Source organism: Vulpes lagopus, chromosome 10 (assembly GCF_018345385.1).
Source record: "Vulpes lagopus strain Blue_001 chromosome 10, ASM1834538v1, whole genome shotgun sequence".
Lineage (NCBI taxonomy): Eukaryota > Metazoa > Chordata > Mammalia > Carnivora > Canidae > Vulpes > Vulpes lagopus.
The window spans coordinates 104586323-104600646 of NC_054833.1; the positions used below are offsets into that span (position 1 = coordinate 104586323).

The 14324-nt window shown below is 41.2% G+C and overlaps 1 protein-coding gene across 11 annotated transcripts in view; it reads right to left on the reverse strand.

Annotated features, from left to right (window-relative positions):
- PKD1L3 (polycystin 1 like 3, transient receptor potential channel interacting) overlaps nucleotides 1–14324 on the reverse strand; it is a 67232-nt gene that overhangs the window by 40564 nt on the left and 12344 nt on the right. For 9 of the 11 annotated variants that reach the window (XM_041770667.1, XM_041770668.1, XM_041770663.1 and 6 more), the window contains 9 exons: nucleotides 13089–13135; nucleotides 11175–11447; nucleotides 8990–9121; nucleotides 6328–6504; nucleotides 5466–5596; nucleotides 5248–5374; nucleotides 4261–4389; nucleotides 3696–3927; nucleotides 790–983 (listed from right to left, as the gene is read on the reverse strand). In XM_041770667.1, coding sequence (XP_041626601.1) covers nucleotides 790–983; nucleotides 3696–3927; nucleotides 4261–4389; nucleotides 5248–5374; nucleotides 5466–5596; nucleotides 6328–6504; nucleotides 8990–9121; nucleotides 11175–11447; nucleotides 13089–13135 — 1442 coding nt within the window. The remainder of the gene's footprint in view (nucleotides 1–789; nucleotides 984–3695; nucleotides 3928–4260; nucleotides 4390–5247; nucleotides 5375–5465; nucleotides 5597–6327; nucleotides 6505–8989; nucleotides 9122–11174; nucleotides 11448–13088; nucleotides 13136–14324) is intronic. The other 2 variants (XM_041770666.1, XM_041770664.1) reach the window with 2 other exon arrangements.

A 14324-nucleotide genomic window follows, 5' to 3' on the forward strand; every position in this document is an offset into this window, starting at 1 on the left:
TACTCAAAGTGCCATCTCCCTGACCAGCAGCACTGACATCACCTGGGAGCCTGTAAGGCAGAAGTTCAGGTCCTGCCCTGATTCACTGCAACAGAATCTGCAATTTAACAGGCTACCACGTAGAGGATTTGCTTGAGAGGCACTGCTCCAGATGTTCCAGAAATCACTGCTGAGGCCATGAATGGCATAGGTGCGTTCCAGAGCATCCTCGTTCCCTCTAGTTCCCATGTGAATGACCCTCTGTCGGCTCTTTTACGAACCGCCTCATGATTTCCAGAACCTTGCACCACAGTCTTTGTGCAACTGAACCAGAACTTAAATCAGAGGGGATCACACAAATTCACCGGTGTGAGAATGTGGAGAGCCACTTTAACATGGGCACACACCTGGACCTAGATAACCATCTGACAAGTACCTGCCTAGCCTGGAACGTACAAGAACTTACTAGCTTATTTTTTTTTAAAGTTCTCTTTTACTAAGCAGGAAGTTTTCCTTTTACCCACAACCTATTTAATATTTGTAGAATTTAACGTCTACATATTGCTTATTTTGCCTAGAATCATTAGATTCACCCTGAACTGATGTTTGAGAAATTACAAACACGAAACATACGCCTGCTCCAAAGAGGCATGTTTTCCTGGCCCACTACACGTAATCCTTCTTTCTCCCAGGCTAATTTACTTCCCTTCTGATGATTTTTCTTTCTGTGCCCCCAAACGAGGTAACAGATGCTCTGCATTTCTTGCCAACTCAGGCAGAAAAGAAAGAGGAAGTGGCATGGCTTCTTACGTGGCATCCAGTGCTCTTCCACATGCTATTGTGGCTGTCCCAGAAATAACACTGAGTGACGGCAGTTACCACTGAGAACAGGGTGGGCGTCTGCTGGGCACTCTCCTTGCTTTTATTCAACGTGGCTGTTATGTGGTAGGTGCCAATCCTATACTGCAGACTCTCTGGAGTCAATACCCATGTGTATTCCTCATCTGAGAACAGAGAACGGTGCTTAGTTGCATTTCAAATGGGACAAAAGGACCATCAGAACCTTCCTTATGAAGGGTCAATTATTATTATTACTTTAACTTTTAAAAAAGATTTTATTTATTTGAGAGAAAGAGAAAGCAAGAGAGCGTGTGCACAAGCAGGGGGAGAGCAAGCAGAGGGAGAGAGAGAAGCAGACTCCCCGCTGAGCAGGGAGCCCAATGTGGGGCTTGATCCCAGGACCTGATCATGACCTGAACCAAAGGCAGACACTTAATCGACTGAGCCACCCAGGCACTCCTATCATTATTTTACTTTATAAATGGGGAATTGACTAAGACTAGAATTACAAATGATTTCACTTTTTTAAGATTTATTTATTTATTTTAGAGAGTGCACCAGCTGGAGGAGCAGAGGGAGAGGAAGAGAGAATCTCAAGCCGCCTCTCTGCCGAGTGCGGAGCCCAACGTGGGGCTCAATCTCAAGCCCCTGAGATCACGACCTGAGCCGAAAATAAGAGTCAAACGCTTAACTGACTGCACCATCCAGGTGCCCCACAAATGATTTTTTTTCCCCACAAATGATTTTAAAGAAAATGACCAGCGATAAAACCTGGGGCTCTGGATTATTCCTGTTCCAATATGAAGTCGTATTCTCTTGATAAATGAAGATTTAGGTCTAATGAATCAGAATGTATTATGAGTTTTAGAAAAATGAAATAATCACACACCAAGATGAGTAGCTGCAAGACCTAGCTGACAAAGGAAGCCCAACAATGAAGCAAGGATGGGAACAGGGTGGTTCCAGGAAAGAGCCCTGATTCCAGGCCTGGCTCTCTCACCCAGGGGCTGGTAAGGGCTAAGGCAAGTCACACAACCTCCCTATTTTCTCCTTTCGAATGAGGACTCTGGACCAAAGGTTGTCTAAGATCCCTTCTGGCTCCAATTGACAGGATACTGTCAAGATTGACATGGAAAATGGAGTGCCTGTTGTGAATCAGGATAGAACCTGCTGGTAATGCAGATAGAACTCTAGCTGGCAGTCCTGTAGTGAGAGGTGCTCCTTCAGGTGCTCTAAGGGCAAGAAGCACCTAAGAAGTGACCATTCCTGTGTTAGTGATGCCTCCACGAGAGCCAGAGCTCGTTCAACAAGAAAGACAGTAATAATGCTTTATCCATTTGGATTATTCTCCCTCTACCCCATTTTTTTTTTAAATGCAAAGGGTAGCTTTAAGACTTCCCAGTACTACATTTATCTTGTTGTTGTTGTTAGCTTTCGAATAATTTTATTTTTTAAATTTAAATTCAATTAACATATAGTGTATTATTGGGATCCCTGGGTGGCGCAGTGGTTTAGCGCCTGCCTTTGGCCCAGGGTGCAATCCTGGAGACCCGGGAATCCCACGTCGGGCTCCTGGTGCATGGAGCCTGCTTCTCCCTCTGCCTATGTCTCTGCCTCTCTCTCTCTCTCTCTCTCTCCCTGTGACTATCATAAATAAATAAAAATTAAAAAAAAGTATAGTGTATTATTAATTTCTGAGGTAAGAGTTCCGTGATTCATCAGTCTTATAGAACACCCAGTGCTCATCACATCGCGTGCCCTCCTTAATGCCCCTCACCCAGTTACCCTGTCTCCCTACCCACCCACCTCCAGTACTACATTTAAAGTTGATATCCAGTGACTATGTATTTCAGTCAAGTATATCTAGGTCCTATCTATGTATCGCAGAGATTCTTAACTATTCTAAGCCACACTGAAGTCAGTCTGATATTACACCAAGACTTACTAAGACAGCTTTGTCCTTACCCAAATATAAGATTAGAAATAGTTTGAAATAGGGATCCCTGGGTGGCGCAGCGGTTTGGCGCCTGCCTTTGGCCCAGGGCGCGATCCTGGAGACCCGGGATCGAATCCCACGTCGGGCTCCCGGTGCATGGAGCCTGCTTCTCCCTCTGCCTGTGTCTCTGCCTCTCTCTCTATCTCTCTGTGACTATCATAAATAAATAAAAATTAAAAAAAAAAAAAAAAAAAAAAAGAAATAGTTTGAAATATATATAAAATACACTGTGCTGAACTTTTACTTCTCCACATTATGGAAATTTTCAACCATAGAGAAAATTGACTATTCTAAAGTGAACACCCATATCATCACTAAACAGATTTTATAATTAGCATTTTACTTTAAATTTGGGGCACCTGGCTGGCTCAGTCAGAAGAGCATGTGACTCTTGATTTCGAGGTCATGAGTTTGAGCCCCACATGGGGTGTAAAGATTACTTAAGTAAGTATAACTTAAAAAAAATTTTACTAAAATTTGCTTTATCACAAATATATCTTGATCCATTCCACAATCCATCTTTTTGAAAAATGCATTTCATGGTCATGTATATTTACATGTGATACAATTACACAGAATAAACACACATACACAAGTGCCTGTAATACTGATGAATCCAAATAAGGTCAATGCTTTGTATCAGTGTCATTTCCTGGTTTTGATATTGTGCTATACTTATGCTAGATATTACCACTAGGAGAAACTGGGTGAATTGTATGAGATCTGTTTTATTTTTCACAATTGCATGACAATCTACACTTATCTCAAAATAAAAAGAGAAAAAAAAAAAGAAGAAATGCCTTTCAAAATAAGTTTCTAAAAAAATAAAACAAAACAAAACAAAACAAAAAACAAAATAAGTTTCTGATTGAAGTTTTACCTTTTTGCCACACCTGATCCTTTGGAAGGGTGATGTTCAGGTCAAAGCGGGTGTGGTTAGGCTGATACTGGAACCCCAGGTAGAGTGTCATTAAAAGGGGACTTTCAGGTTCTACGCACACGATCAGGGATTTCTCCAGGGAAGTGATGTTCATTATGATAATAAAATGATCTGAGGTCACGTTGAGGCTGGTGGGATGGGTTTCCATGCTAACATTTCTCCACAGCATGATCTAGAAGGAGATAGTTAATCAATCTTCAAGTTCAAGATGGTCCATCCATTTGTCTTTCAGTCTCCTTTCTAGTGATAATGGAATGTAGCTTCCTAGGTCTTCCTCCCTGAGTATCAGTAGGTAATATAGAGCCAGGGATCAAGGGACAATATACAATCTCAGACCTAAAACACCTTCTCCTAAGGGTAAGGTAAGCTCCTTGTAGAAGTTCCCAAGTGAAGATGTGAATAATCAAATAATGGCACTGCCATGAATTTAAAATGACTTTCTTCCATTCTGTTCTCCAAGAATTCCTATTCCCTTCTCTTTCATTCCCTGATAATCAAGTCATACCTCAATATCTCCCATTAAATCATGGACTTGAAACAATTTCTGATTAGAGCTTAGCAACACACTTCCGATGTTTCCAACAATGTTCTTGTCATCAAAATCCTTGAAGGGATTGAAAGCTAGTCCTGTTACCTAGAGACAAGAAAACTTATTTCATCAACCGCTGAAATCTTTGGAAATGATACTCTGATAGGTAATAAGGTGTCAGGTAGCAAAAAATAAAGGAAATGTTGGGATCTTTCCCCTTGCCAATATCTCAAATGAAATTATATTTCTCATTAGAACATCATATGAGAAAGAATTAAAGATGAGTCATTTACTTGTGACCCTCAGAATTATTATTATTATTTTTTTACATCTTTATACCTGGAGGATTCATGATTACTAGGAAATATTCTTCTCTCCAAGATAAGGCACCAATCTTATCTGTTAAGTAACCGCTGAAAGAAATACAATACACTGATATGGCTAAGTCATATACTGAGTCAGTACTTATTCAGAGGGTGCCTGGGTGGCTCAGTCTATTAAGCATCTGCCTTTGGCTCTGGTTGTGATCCTGGGGTCCTGGGATCGAGCCCATGTCAGGCTTCCTGCTCAGCCTGCTTCTCCCTCTCCCTCTTTGCTCTTTCTTGCACTCTCAGGTAAATTAATAAAATCTTTAGCAAAAAAAAAAACAAAAAAACAAAAAACAAAAAACTTTTTATGCAGATATTCCCAGCTTTGTATATACATAAGCTGTTTAGATCAATTCAAGCCATAACACAGAAACTGTCAAATCCAGAAGTCTGTTTAATGCTCTCAACCTCTACCATGGATCATTTTTAAGGGGCCTCCACCCTGCCACCATAAAGTAGAAATCCATGGCACCCAGCCTTCTCTTGTTTGGTCTGGTCAGCTTACATTTTACGGTGCACCCCCTGCATGGTGCATTGAAATGCCTGCAGCCATCAATTCCATTTCCATTCGGATCAGAATCAATTTCACACTCACTTGGACATTAACTCCCGGGTGTCTGTTCAACACCTCTTCCAGTGCTGAAGCTGATAGAAAGCCTAACCTCACAAGTGCTGGAGACCCAAGAGTGTAGGAGCTCAGAGGCCAGGTTGACATGTTTTGGCTAAGAAAGGAGAAATTAAATGGAAATCAATCTCTATGTCTTTTCTAAAGTTCAAAAACCTAAAACGAACTTCTCCCTGCTCCTCTGTTACCTGCTCAGCACCAGGGTAGCAACAGAAGAGGTCAAAGTCACTAAAGACTCAGAAAACCGGTTCTGTTGTAGGAACACTTCTTGGATCTTCCCAAGAGCCAGCAAGGCCATTTCCAGCGTATTTTCTACCTGCTTTTAGAAGGAAACACCATGTGAGCCGAGCAACCTCAGTGGATAATGGTTTTGGAGGGGTCAGTAAGGGACAAACACCTTGACAGTGACGTAATGAAAGGTGACATTCTTTGGAAAGGACCCACTGAAATTACTTTTGGTTTGGCTAAAGACTCACCATCCTTTTATTAAGAGACCACCCAAGGACATATTTCTTTGTCCCATGTTATAAGCTGCCCTGGACCTGACTTTTTTCTTTTTTTTTAGAGAGGGAGAGAGACGGGACAGATGGAGAGGGAGAATCATTTTGTTGTTGTTGTTTTTTAAGATTTATTTATTTGAGGGCAGCCCTGGTGGCCTGGTGGTTTAGTGCTGCCTTCAGCCCAGGGCCTGATCCTGGAGACCCGGGATTGAGTCCCACGTCAGGTTCCCTGTGTGGAGCCTGCTTCTCCCTCTGCCTGTGTCTCTGCCTCTCTCTGTGTCTCTCATGAATAAATAAATAAAATCATTAAAAAAAAGATGTATTTATTTGAAAGACAGAGTGTGTCTGCATGAGTTGGGGGAGAGGGATAGAGAATCTCAAGCAGACTCCCCACTGAGGGCAGAGCCTGATGCCAGACTCCACCTCACAACCCTGAGGTCACAACCTGAGCCAAAACTGAGAGTAGGATTCTCAAATAACTGAGCCACCAGGCACCTCAAGATTAACAATTTTCCAAAATGAGTTCCATATCAGCAGCTCCTGTACCCACCTGCTTAATGTCATGTTTGGATCTTTGCAGACTGGCTTTACTGGCTTCTACTACATCATCAAGGGAGTGAATGAGGCAGACAGTCACAGGGTTTTCAAAGCCCCGAATGCCGTTGCTCTGAGATGCACTGTCAGGTAGCTGCTCATTCAGGTCCACAAGAGGACTGATGACACTGACCTGGGAGTTTTAAGAGGCAAACACACATCCCTGAGCTGTTTCAGACTTTTAAAAAAATTTATTTGTGTTCTTCTGATAAGGAGTTCGATGTTCTTTATGCATTTCAAACACATTTTATAAAAAGCACTATTACAACTTGGCAGGAAAAGAAAATATCTTACATATTACCTCTAGGGAGGATTCGTATTTCTGTTATTCTAAGGAACTGAGAGAACCCCCCCTGGAGTGGTAAGTAGATCAAAAACCTAATTAACAAAACTAAGCCAAAAAGAGAGAAAAACCAGTACTGCCTGGAACACTGAGTACACTGTCCCTTGCAACTCGGGCCTCAAAAACATTCAAGATTGACAACACAGAGAACAAGCAGAGTTCTAAATGAAACAGAAAACCCCAATTCTCCTTTCTATAGGATGTTCTTATGCAAAACAAGTAGAAAGGTCAAGCAAATTGATGGAATATCCCCGGTAGGTTCTACTATTTTGGATTTTAAATCTTTTTTGTTTTCAAAGTAACATTTAAAAACTGCGTAAAAAAGATCCAATAAACAAAATTAAAAATAAGACATAGGCACAGAATATATGCAATACATGTATCAAAAGGCCAATATAAATAGTAAATAAAGCTCTCTTACAAACATGTAAGAAAAATGACAATGTGTTCAGGGGAAAAATGGACAAGGACATGAAGAAGCAATTGAGAAGAGAAATGCACATGGTCAATCAATATATACGATGTTGTTCAACCTCCTTAGTAATCAATAAAATGCTCTCTCCTCCTTTTCTTTCTTTTCTTGCCTTCGAAATTGGGAGAGTGTGGGACAATGGTTGGTAGACATGTAAAACGGTGCCTAATTATTCATTCATTCATTTATTTATTTTAGAGACAGAGAAAGAGTGTGTGTGTGTAAGAGAGAGGGGAGAGGGGTGGGGGTGGGGGGTTAGAGAGAGAATCCTAAGCAGGCTCCACACTCAGCATGGCTCCATCTCATGATCCTGAGATCATGACCTGAGCCAAAATCTAGAGTTGGATGCCCAGCCAAGCCACTCAAGCACCCCAAAACAGTACCTTTTGAGAGAGAATTTTGTTATCTACAGAAAATGCAAAAGCCCCCCACCTTTCTTTTTAAGATTTTATTTATTTGGCAGAGAGAAAAAGAGAAAGGGCACAAGCAAGGGGAGCAGCAGAGGGAGAATGAGGATAGCAGCTGGGTCTCACTCAGCTCCCTGCTGAGCAAGGAGCCTGACGCAGGGCTTGATCCCAGGATTATGACCTGAGCTGAAGGTAGCTGCTTAATCAACTAAGCCACCCAGGAGTCCCAAAAGCCCCTCACTTCAATCTCTGGCACTCTATTAAATAGAAACACTTGCATAAGTACTCAGTGATGTAGGGACATGGATGTTCATGGGAATGCTATTAACAAGAGTAGACAAAAAACGTCCAAGTGCACATGAATAATTATTGGTTCGGTTATGTGTACTGACACAAAAAGATATCCATGACACAGCATTAACTAAAAAAAAATCAAGGGGCTGAAATATTTGTATATTTTAACCCCCATTTTTGTTAAAACGACAAACTTGCATATGCATAGAAAAAGGTCTGGCAGGCTATGCCAACAAATTAGTAATATTCTGATACCAGCAATTACATCTAGAGAATGAGATTAGCAAAAAGGACACAGATAGTGAGGGTTTTTGCTTTATAACTATATGCTTATGTTCAGATTTTTAAATAATAAGCCTGCATTATGTCCATAATTAAGAAGCCCAAATAGGGGGACCTGGGTGGCTCAGTTGGTTAAGCGTCTCTTGATTTTGGCTCAGGTCATGATCTCAGGGTCCTAAAATCGAGCCCTGCATCAGGGCTCTGTACTGGGCATGGAGCCAGCTTAAGATTCTCATTCTCCCTCTCCCTGCTCCTCTTTTTCTGTCTCAAAAAAAAAAAAAAAAAAAAAAAAAGCCAAATAAACCAGCACAGATTACATTTATAGGCTTATTGCAAAATATTTGAAAATGCAGGACGTAGAAAAGAAAAAATGAAAATTCTCTGGAATCCTAGTCTCTTAATTTCCTTATGTGTAGGGAATAGAGACAGGCATGAATAATTACTGGGAATAAGTTGGCAGATGGGGCAGTGAGGGCCGTCATCTGTTTCAAAGCTGAACTGCTCTATCTCGGGCCAGGACTGGATCTATTTCTGTCTGCCAGTGATGTCTAACAAATGTATCAGAAAGGCAGTAACCTGATAAATGAACAAAAGAAAATAGGCATATCTGAGAAGGTCATCACTGATTACTTGATTTGCAATCTTCAGAGGTAAAGGTACAAATATGTGGCTAAATATTGAGTCTCCACAAAATAGTGTGTAAGACTAAGTTCTACACAGGGCACCATCTCCAGATTATGCATTTTGTCTTACATACTTTTTCTCTGGTTTGCTTCCCCCTTTCTCATACCTTGTTTCCTACTGATCACCGTCTGCTTACCTGAGTTGACTTAGAAAATTCTGGGATTAAGGCTGTCAGTTTCTGGAGCATCTCACAAGCTGTCTGTAGTTTGCTGTTAGTTTGTAAACCATGAATTGCTTTGTTCAAGTTCCTTGCTGTCTCATATACGACCTGTTGGGGACGAAGGATTCTGCCAAAATTATTTATAGAAAATGATTGCACTTAAGTAGCTTGAGACATTGTTTTAACACGAATTGACCTCGGATAACCTTACAAAATCAATGAATCACAGACTCCCTGTAAGAGTTACTACTTTCAGAAGATTTTCTCCAAATGCATAGAATTTTCACCTCTTCCATACAGTAGAGGAACAGATCTCAAGGTCATACAATGACTGATACAGGGACAGATGGGTCTGGAAATACGACTTATAAGAGAAGTTTAAATCTCAGGGCCATGATCCAACTGAGGGCAACACCTTGAAATCAAAACAACAAAAACAAACTTTTCTATTCAGAAGTATGCTTATCTCCTCAGGGTTCCCACTGGCTTATGTCCCTCAATTAAAGAGTTCATGCTCAAGACGGGAGTATTTGAAATTCCAGATGGCAGGAGGTGGGTGGCAGAAACTGAGAAACAAACCCAGATCTCTGGACGTGATCCCAAAACTTTAAGAGGCTTTTGAACTGGATGGAAGTCCCAAGCTGAGATAATCTCTATTTACAGCAGCTACTTAGTGCATTTCTAGAGAGCAGCCCATTGCAGCTCAATTCAGTTAGTATTCAGTAAGCCTTTATTAAATGCCTACTGTGCGCAGCTAGACTCAGGAGTTAGAGTGGTTAAAGTCAGTCATGATCCAGCCCTTGTTAGTCTATACAACTGAAGAAGGTGATTTCTAATTCACAGGGTTTGTTGGAGGTTGGATTAGTTACAGAATGATCTTAGAATTGAGGACCACCCAGTAAATAAGCAGGAATAAAGGTATGAGTGAGACCCAGCTGCTACCCAACTGCATGTTTTCCAGTGGAGGTCAGGTCTTATTTAATGCCATTCTAGCTACATCCAGGAGGACACTGAGGATGGTTTATTTGAGGTTTTAGAGCTGGGATGAATCACAGTAGATCTTACCAACTTACCTTGCTTTTCTTTAATGGCTCTTAATAAAGCTTTATAGTTGTCTCCATACAAATTTTGCTCATCTTTGGTTGGATTTACTCCGAGGTACTCGCTATTCTTTTTCTTTTTAAGCGAGAAACCATGTGCAAGGGAGGGGGAGGGGGAACCACAAGCTGGCTCCCCACTGAGTGCGGGGCTCTATCTCAGGAAAATCAAGAGTTGGACACTTAACTGACTGAGCCACCCAGGAGCCTCTGCTATCTTAAAAAAAAAACACCCATCTGATTTTCTAACTGCTTGCTGCTGACATGTAGAAGTACAACTAGCTTCCGTATATTAATCTGGTATTCAGCAACACTGATAAATTCTCTTACTGTTTCTAATAATTTATCTGCAGGCCTTTTTGGGTATTCTACACTTCAGACTTCTCTTTGTTTAAGGAAAACAAAGAACTCTGTTGAAGCTATTGTAGATCAATTTTTCTGCCAGGAGAACACAACAATAGCTGAAACAATAGTGAACAACTAGTTCCAATTACTGCTGAGAGCAGATCCAGCACAAACAGGATTATCTTTCAGTTAGATTGCATGTAAGTAGGGCTTGTGTTAAATTTAAAAAAGGTAAGAAGTAGGATGATTTTCTTCAGTCAACATTATCAGGGTGGCTTTGCTTTTTTTTTTTTTTTTTTTTTTGAAGTTTGTGGGGAGAAGGGCACAAAGGGGAAAGGAGTGCTGAGCTGGTGAGGAGAAGAACAGTCCAGAAGGGTGTGCTACTGCTGGACAATTGTGGCAGGTGGACAAAGCGCCCTCCCCATCTGAAGCACTAAATACAATAGCATTAAATAAAAATAAGACATTAATATACTGAAGGGGGTAAAAAAAACCATCATGGAATATTCCCATGGGCTTGTTCAGTGCTTGCTTTTAACTGGAGCACATGCTTGTCCATCAGGCACTGTTAGGCAGAGCTCTGCTCAGATGTGAAGGGTGAACCAGGCCCCTTTCTCACATCACTATTCTTGAAGCATCAGCAAAATAAGAGGAAAGAATAGAAGTACGTTCACAGGGTCACAAAGGTCCCTAGTGTGACCTCAGTTTTCTGTACTTACCTGATCAGAGGCATCCTGAAATGATGTTTGTAGGTGAGTGGTGACGACCTCTGTGTGGGTGTTCTCTTTGGGGCTTGAGGTCACTTCTACCAAAGCTTGCCCAGACTGTGCTTTGGGTGCAGGCCTGGGGAGCGCTGGTGTGACAGAGAGAAGGCGGCTGGTAGGCACCCAGGTGACTGACAGGACCTGCCATGTGACTCTGGGCAGTGCTGAAGGAAACGGGCTGATGGAATGGCATAGGGTCTTGGACTGAAAGGGGCGTACAGGAAAAGGCTGAATCTGATTTTTAAAAATATTTTATTTAAATTCAATTTGCCAACATACAGTATAACACCCAGTGCTCATCTCATCATGTGCCCTCTGTAATGCCCGTCACCCAGTTACCCCATCCTCCCATTTTACTAAGTGAAAATGAAGGCAGTGTTTCCAAAATTATTCTGGTACTCCCACATCCCATGAGATCTCAATTGGCCTTTTTTTCAAAGAGATTCAGTACTCAGTTTTGAAAAAGTGGCATACTATGTTACCCTCTTTTAGATTCATAATTTACATTAGTGTATTTATTATCAACCATTCAATAAATTGTAATTAAACATCTACCACATGCTAAGTTATGTTTTGGGGAAGCAGGTATATGGCAATGAACAAAATGAGTGAAGTTCTTGCCCTCATGGCACCTCCATTTTAGTGGTGGGGGCAAATTATACTATGTATTAAATAAATGCCATGAAGTAAAATAATAAGAGCAAGCAAATGAAAGGAAAGGGTGTGTTTCAGATAGGGCACTCAGATGTATGGAGACAGCATTTTTGCTGACAGTTGGAATAAAGAGAGAAAGCTCTACCAATATATTAGAGACAGGCATTTGAGAAGTGCAAAGGCCCTGAGGTAACAACCTGCTGGGTTTGTCTGAGGAAGAACAGGAAGCTAGATGAGCAGAACTTGGATGTGGGGGAGAGCAGAAAGATCCTGGGGATGGGGGTGGGAATGAGGGATGGGGTTGGGGAGAGCATGCATATGTCAGGCAACGGAGAAGAGTATGATTTTACCTTGAATGAGATGGGAAGACACTGGGGGCTTTGAGAAGCAGCAGGATGAGCTGACCTGTGTGGCAAAGGATTGCTCCTCTGACTGCTATGTTGAGAACTGACAAAAAACAGCCAAGGGCAGGAGGAGGGAGATGAGCAGGAGGCAGATGCAAAGTTTGGCCAGGAGATGATGGTGGCTTAGACTACAGTGTGAAAATGCTGAAGCTGGTGGGATGTGGTTAGGGTTGGTCATAAGAAAGGCTCTGAGAAGTCCTACAGTCAAAAATCTTTGTTTTCTTTCCTTCTGGAAACATTTTAAGGAACGTTGGTTACTATTTTGTAGAACATCGCTTGGAAAACACTGACTCAAGGGATTTTGGCTTCATCGCTGCTCTCTTTCACACGAGAAATGCCTTTTTTTTTTTTTTTGCAGTGGGTCAAATAAGTGTAAATCTATCTTCAGACATCCACTGAAAGGTTTCTATGTAGGACACAAAGTAAAAAAGGCTGAGAAATTTCTTGAATGTGAAATTTTGCAGATTATGCAGTCTCCACTTTTATTTTCCTTTCACTCAGTTTTTTCCCCCTAAAAGAAATTTAAATTTCATTGCATAGCATATACTTTTGTAAGATGTCACAAGTCCTTTTTGGAATGAAGCAGGGAATAAACAACCAACCAACAAATGATAATTATAACAACATGAAAGCCAAAGTAGGCTTTAAAAATATCATTAGTAAAGCATTCATTCAACCTGGTTCTTTCCTGCACTTAAGTACTTTCCTCTCCTTATGCAAAAGCTATATCCAGAGTGGCATTCCGGGAGGATCCACCAGGAATGATAGAGATGACTAATCCCAGATGTGTACCATCAAGGGAAGTACTTACAAGATCAGCATGAGCAGGGTGGTGACATGGGGGTGCAGGATGAATAGCTGCCACAGAAAGCAGAAAGCAGACTAAGTTCAAGTAAAAGTCTAGGATAGAAATATTTCTATTTGAGGGTGTCTTAGTCTTGGTAAAAAACAATGCAAATCACTTTATATGGGAAACTAAAGTGATCATTTCCCACTTAGGATAATTCTATAGACAAGCTAGGATTCTGGACCTCAAGTGTCACAAATCACTAATATCTAATCTCTGTTTATTCTTCAAAGGTCTGCCGTATAAAAATATTTAAATCAGATCAATTGTAAAGTTATCATACATGAATACTACCACGGAAATATTTGTCCCATAATTTTACCAAAATGATGAGCTCCCTATTAATACATCAGAGCATATTTCTGATACTTTTAGATGAGATCGGGTGCATGCAGTGTGGTATGACCATAACATGATACTTTCAAAGAATCTTTTTACTTCTTTTTTTTTTAAGATTATTTGTTTATTTACTTATTCATGAGACACAGAGAGAGAGGCAGAGACACAGGCAGAAGGAGAATCAGGCTCCATGCCGGGAGCCCGATGTGGGACTCAATCCCTGGTCTCCACGATCAGGCCGCTGAGCCACCTGGGCTGGCCTCTTTTTTTTTTTTAGATTTATTTATTTTAGAAAGAGCATGAGCAGGGGGAGGGCCTGAAGGAGAGGGAGTGGGGAAGCAGACTCCTCGCTGAGAGGGGAGCCCTACTTGGAGCTCAATACCAGGACCCTGAGATCATGACCTGAGCGGAAGCCAAGAGTTGGACGCTTAACAGACTGAGCCACTCAGGCACCCCTGTAGTGTAATACTTTTAGAAAATGATCACTGACAATATTTTGCCAGATCATGGTTATTGCTTTCGTTACCGTTCCACATTCTGCGGTAAGAACACCATGATCTGAAGGCAGTAAGTGCGTTAACATGGCTATTTGCTATTAACTTAGGTCGACCTCTTTTGAGGCATGTGCTCTAGACCCATTACAGTTTATCTGGCTATAGCAAGCCTGCTCTGCCCTCTCCATCTCTTCTTGTAACAGTCCCTCTGGTGTTGAAAGGACTGATTATGTTTATTTAGCAGCAGAATCATTGTAACCACCACTACTGGGAGAGGAGAATTTCTTTTTTTTCTTTTTTCTTTTTTTTTTTTGAGGATAGTTTTGATATGTTCTTTCGGTTAGCTGTCATGTCTTTCTTTTCTCTT